The sequence below is a fragment of the Pundamilia nyererei genome, unplaced genomic scaffold (genome assembly GCF_000239375.1).
Source record: "Pundamilia nyererei isolate P.nyererei 1_Seehausen unplaced genomic scaffold, PunNye1.0 scaffold00055, whole genome shotgun sequence".
In the NCBI taxonomy this organism is placed as follows: domain Eukaryota; kingdom Metazoa; phylum Chordata; class Actinopteri; order Cichliformes; family Cichlidae; genus Pundamilia; species Pundamilia nyererei.
Window position 1 is genome coordinate 2,432,669 of NW_005187456.1, and position 5,739 is coordinate 2,438,407.

Genomic DNA, 5,739 nt, shown 5'->3' on the forward strand with positions numbered 1-5,739 from the left:
TATATATATATATATACATATATTTGCAGCACACATCCCTACAGGCTTTTATTTAAGTGCATACAAACAGTATGCATTTGAATAAAGGCACCAAAACGGGACATAAGCAACACTGAGAGAACATTTTGCATAAGCATTATGAGAAGCATCAAACTATTTCTGCTGCACAATTGATCCCTGTTGAAAAGTCTTTGCAGACTATTTCAAAATTTAATTGGAGTTTAAGAAGTTACATGTAACAGAAGAATATGTTGGTTTAACACTTCCAAAGACTGTTCATCTATTAAAAAGAATGATCTTCCTACCTCAGATCTGAGTCACAGAAAAGCTTAAAACCTGTATTTTGGCACTAAACGTCCTAAAGCGGTTCTCTCAAAAGTCTGTTTTGGAGTCTGAACCTGGCTGTTGTTTTATACAACCCAAAAAGGAAGTGGGACTATCCCTTTTCACCTTGATCCCAAGTCTGCAAACTTCTGCTCTCATCATTAATGCATTTCAGCTTGTAATCTTTACAACTAATATGTTGTTTTCACTGGATTTAGCTGGTATTTTCCCTGATTATTTAAACCCTTTATACCTGGCAAACCTAAATAAGACGTGCCTACCTCCACATCAGATTTCCTTCTTGCACTATGAGGTAAAATGGTAGATGCTGGATGACAGCAAGGCGAGATGTGCGCTGTAAAAAGAAACCATTGATGTTTCATTTCCTCACAAAGCAGGTGTGCAACTGAGCTTTGCATAAAAGCAGAAAAGAAAGTCGTGTTTAATATGATAAAAATACAAGGAAACAGAAAGTTCCAGATAACTGATTCCTGTTTTCGTTTTATGGCAGATCACACCACAAATGTTTGAAGTACCTCAAAAAATTTCACAGCGTTTCTTTATTAATTGTTGATTGTTTTTAGCTTAAACTGTTTTTTCCCATCCTCTGAGTTCACAGCAAAGCAGAATTGGTAACTTCACACTCAGTTATGTGACCACAAATAATCATTTCCTCCTTGATGCTTTGCCTATTCTTCAGGCACTGAACTGTCAAAGTCACTTGAGCCCAGAGGCTTTGATGGTCGTGAAATAGTTTCTTTTTCCTCACTTGACTCAAGCTTTGCTGTAGTGCAGCTATACACTGAAGTCTAAATCAGATATGTGGTGAAAGTGTTGAGAGGTTCCAGGTGTTATTTATGGCCTGGATTTTTTCGAGATGAAAGCCCCTTGTCGGCTTGAAGGACTCCTTTCTGTCCAGACTTCCTCTGCTTGTGATAGGGAACTCCAACAATAGCAGTGCATGAAACATGAGAGAAAGTTATTTCTTATTAATGAGGAAAGGAAACCTAATATATAACAGCATAAACTCATGAGGCTGTTAGGTTGTTCATGCAGCTGAATTATAAGTCTCGAAAGCACAAAATACCACCAAAGTCAAAACGAGCAAACCCATGTGTAACTGCAGCTTTCTGCTTCTGATTATCTTTCGTTTTCTCTAGTATCAGGTGTGTAAACAGGTGGCTTCACAGCTATAGTCGCTAAAACTAAAAGGTCCAGAGTTTCATTGGTGGCTGTAGTTATTTTGTCCACTTAATCTCCTGTGGGTTAAGATATCTGACACACGTCTGCTGCTCAGTAATGGGAGCGCAAAGTGTAGAGTTACCAACCCGTTGCTACAGCAATGTTGCTGAGCAACATCCGATAACATTAAGGACATGCTGAGATCAGGTTAGACACCTGTCTCACGTCTGCTCTTGTAGCACAACAAGGTAGCAGTTTGGCAATTTCAGCACCCTGGACAGCTTCTGGTCCCGTTGAACAGCTCCAGCAAAGATGTGATAAGGACTCCCATAAAGGACAACAACTGTTTTTTGTTGGTTTGTACTTTTTTTGTATATGGATAAATGGTGTGCAAAGGGGAACTGGAGAGCAGGTCTGTCAACATGACATACTGTCCTTAGAGGAATGTTCAGAAAGATCAATAATGTGTTCCGTCCCAACCATCATGGACAGAGAGGTCGTGATGGTGGTGGTGGTAGTGGGTGTCGGGAAGAGCAGGACTACCACAACGCTTGCACTGTCAGGCTAGTGCGCAGCACCTCCATGCTCGTTGTAGGAGAGAAAACTCAGGCAGCCGCGGGCTCGACTTTAAAACGGAGCAAAAGCACAGTGAGCATCGAGTCGACCTTGTACTATTATCAGAGACAAGAGGACAGGATATGGCTGTACTCACAGAATCAGAACTGCCTTGAATACCTGGAAGCGCTTGTGGCTCTGAGGAGGCAGTACATGAAGAGTGTGAGCGACTTGAAGGGTACAGACGCAAAGGCCACAGTTTCTTCCAAGAAGAAGCCTGCGCCCTCGCCGCCTAAAAAGGAGGGACCGGTAAGCTTAAACCAAGCAGCCAATATCACATGGAAGGAAATATCAAAAATGTTTTCTTTTTTCTTCTATCATTTTACACCACAGATATCAAGAGCCAAACCCTCAGCACCCCCAGTTCCAACTGAGGACGACACTTTGCAGTTCTTTGATGCGGTCATTGCCAGCTGTGACAGCGAACCTCTGCGCAAGCCATACAAGGATGATGGGCACGCAGACGTGGATTTTATTGGTGAGTTTGAAATTCCAGCATTTAATTTGAGTAATGCTGGAAGTGAGAGAGGATCATTGAACCTTAAGACAACCTGGAAACCTACGAGCAGTGAAGTCACCTACGTGATAAAGCCACCAACAGCTTGTTTGGATATTCTGTTTTGGATGTGATGTGAGACTTAAACTGCAAAAGCAATGATTAAATTGGTTCGGTCAAAATCAGAATATTTACTGTGATTTGCTAAACGTGATATAGGCTTTCTGTTTCACAGCAAACTGCCCTGCTTACATTCATGCATTCATAAGCCACTGATGCAGCTGACTAAGTTAAACATGTAAAAAGGGTTTGTGGCGTGAATAAGGCACGGCGGGACCACGGAGCAACGTTCAGAGCCAACTTTATTTAATTCACGTCACACCACACACACACCAACCCCTGAGTCCCCGTGTTTTAACACGGCGGGCGTGATTGCGGATGCCGTGCAGGTGCGTCCGCACGGCACCGCAAACCATGCCCCACCACAGGGTTTTTATGCCATTTTTGAATGCACGCACCACATGGTCAAAGGTGCTTGATCTTTAAGTAGGCTACTCTAACGTCTTCTTGTTGTGGCTTCACCACAGCAGATCATCTGCCTCCATCTTCCCTATTTCCCTAACATCCTCCTCTGTCACACCAACCCTCTGCATGTCTTCCTTCACTACATCCATGAATCTCTCTGGGTTTTTCCTGGTTTCTTCCTGCCTGGCAGCTCCATGTTCAACATCCACTATCCCTCCTCAACTACACAAGGTTAATTCAACAGTCGACGTCGTGTATTTTGCAGATTTAGATACAAAACATGATAAACTATTAGGTTCACTCCTCCACCAAGGCCTCACCAATCTCTTATTTTCAAATTAAATGATACGGATCCAATTTTAAATGCGGTCTGCCTTTACCCATGATCACCCCTTTTTTTTTTTTCGCATTATGTTGCTGAACGACTGATGGCACTAAAAAAAGACCCATCTCTGCCCACTCCAGACATGTAAAAACAATGTAATCAGAAAAGGTGGGGGGGTCTGGCTTACATGTAGTATACATTGTTTACCGTCAGCACTTATTTCAATTTGATTCTCCCCATCTGTAAAAACATTTGTAAAGTTTGAAGGAGTTGAAAGAGAATACTTGAGACAATACTACTTACCTCTTACCACTCTGCTGTTGCACAGCTAATATATTTTATTATCTGTTTTCTCGCTGTGTTTTTGTGCTTCAATCCAGCTGCTTTATTATTATGAAGCCACCTCACTTAAAAATCATGGAAACACCCCTGCTAATGAGAGCACACACACTGAGATGTTTTTGTGTGTGTTCGTAGTTCCCTCTCGGTTTTGTTATACCTGACGATTTGGGACAAATTTCAGCTTTATCAGACTAACTCGTAACAAAAGCTCAGTCACGTTGTATAAATCCTTGCAACTTCATGTGTAAATGTCATACATTTAACACCTCATTTGTCTGTGTTGGTTACTGGTAATCTTATCCATGTAGCACAGATGGCATTATCCAAGGATATATGTTAGGCTCAAGGTGTGTATTGGTATCAGTACTAAGCTTATTGCTTGTAGCAGTAAAGAAAAATGCTTCTAAAGATTTATCTTTGTTTATCTTTATCTGATGAGTTTAAACACAAGAGCAGTGGTGCCACACTGAATTAAATGCAGCAATTGTTATTAAACTATGTTAATTAGACCGGTAGACATAATTTGGGAGATATAAATATACACTGACTGAGCTGTTTGAGGCCAGATCCATAATTTCAGTTCAGCTGCTGCTAAGGATTAGATTCATTCATCCTGGAGAGGTTTACAAAACAAATATATCAAATATCAGGCTTTCGTGAATCCTTTCAAGGAGGCTGTTTAAACCCGGTAAACATGGGTGACCCAGTAGCTCCACAGTGTATTGGTTTACACATTTATTTAACAAGGGAAAAATCCCCAGCTCATTCCCAGGAGGACACACCCCTGTGTGGTTGTGTCATGAATGGCACCTGGAGTACAGATCTGCCAAATCAAATATGCAGAGCTACCTATTGTGGCAGGTCCTTGTGAAGGGAGCAGCTAAAAGCAGCTCTTTAAACACCTACAACCCAGTGAAAATATTCTCATTAATAAAAGCCATGAGTACAAGTCAAGAAAACAGTAAAACAAAGTAGTTGAAACACTGAGAATTCCAGCTTGAGCTCACCCCATTGCCAACTCAACCTCACAGGGAAAGTATGAAATAATGAAAATAATGATTGTTTTACGTTAGGCTTTGAAAGCTCCTTTCAGACAGCGCATCGATGCTAACAGCGAAGCTTCTTTTCTTTCAACTAGCTTTAATTATGGCTGCCACTTGCACAGATACTAAATGCTTCCTCGGGTTCTTGTCATTTCCTCCCACAGTGGCCTCCAGCTCGGCCGAACATGACCTCCACTCTAACTGGGTCTTGCGAGTTCCTCGAGTCTCAGATGCTTCGGACCAGACAGCAGTTCCTGACTGTGCCAACGAAAGGATCCCCACGAAGAAGAAACAGAGCGGGTCCACGAGCAGCAGGCTGCGACTTCAGAGAAACCCGATCCACCTGCCCAAAGTGGTGGAGAGCGCATTCCAGACACTGCGCTTCAAGCCCAAATTAAAGAAGCAATGAAGCTTAGTGGACATTGAAATCAGTAGCACTGCCACACTGATCATTTGACACCAGTAAAATAAATAAATAAAGCTGTGCAGACAATTACTTAGTTTTTAATAAAGAAAATAATTTTATTAAAGCAAAAGCAGCCAGCTGTTGAAATATATTTTAACCCTTGTGTTCTAAAATTTCGCTTTTCCTTGGCAGAGACTTGAACATGTCACAGTAAGAAATGCACAAGTGATAATATTTCATATTAATAAGGATTTCCCTCTGTTAAAGTGTCCTTTTGGTGCACCTCTGCATTACAGTGTCAACCCCAAATAACTTCATATTGAAAAACACAGCAATCATGACACCAGGGCCATTACATATTTATATTTCAACATTGGATGTGCTAAAGCAGCAGAAGACCACAACAGGTGTCACTCCCGTCAGTTAAGAACAGGAAACTGAGGCAGCAGTTCACACAGGCTCATCAAAACATGTTTAGAAA

At 41.6% G+C, this 5,739-nt stretch overlaps 2 protein-coding genes across 3 annotated transcripts in view; one reads left to right on the forward strand and one right to left on the reverse strand.

Moving 5' to 3' along the window:
* The window catches only part of LOC102195398 (uncharacterized protein CXorf21), a 1,981-nt gene extending 1,311 nt beyond the window's left edge, over positions 1-670 (reverse strand). The window contains exon 1 of one of the 2 annotated variants that reach the window (XM_005733858.1): positions 606-670. The gene's annotated coding sequence lies outside the window, so the exon portion shown is untranslated. Of the gene's footprint in view, positions 1-305; positions 370-605 lie in introns of those variants that run through there. The other variant, XM_005733857.1, reaches the window with a different exon arrangement.
* Positions 671-1,692: 1,022 nt separating this feature from the next.
* c9h13orf42 (chromosome 9 C13orf42 homolog) lies at positions 1,693-5,335 on the forward strand. The gene is made up of 3 exons (XM_005733859.1): positions 1,693-2,370; positions 2,455-2,599; positions 5,017-5,335. Exons 1-3 carry the CDS (start codon positions 1,951-1,953, stop codon positions 5,259-5,261), a joined length of 810 nt encoding a protein of 269 aa, XP_005733916.1. The 5' UTR covers positions 1,693-1,950; the 3' UTR covers positions 5,262-5,335.
* Positions 5,336-5,739: the final 404 nt, after the last annotated feature.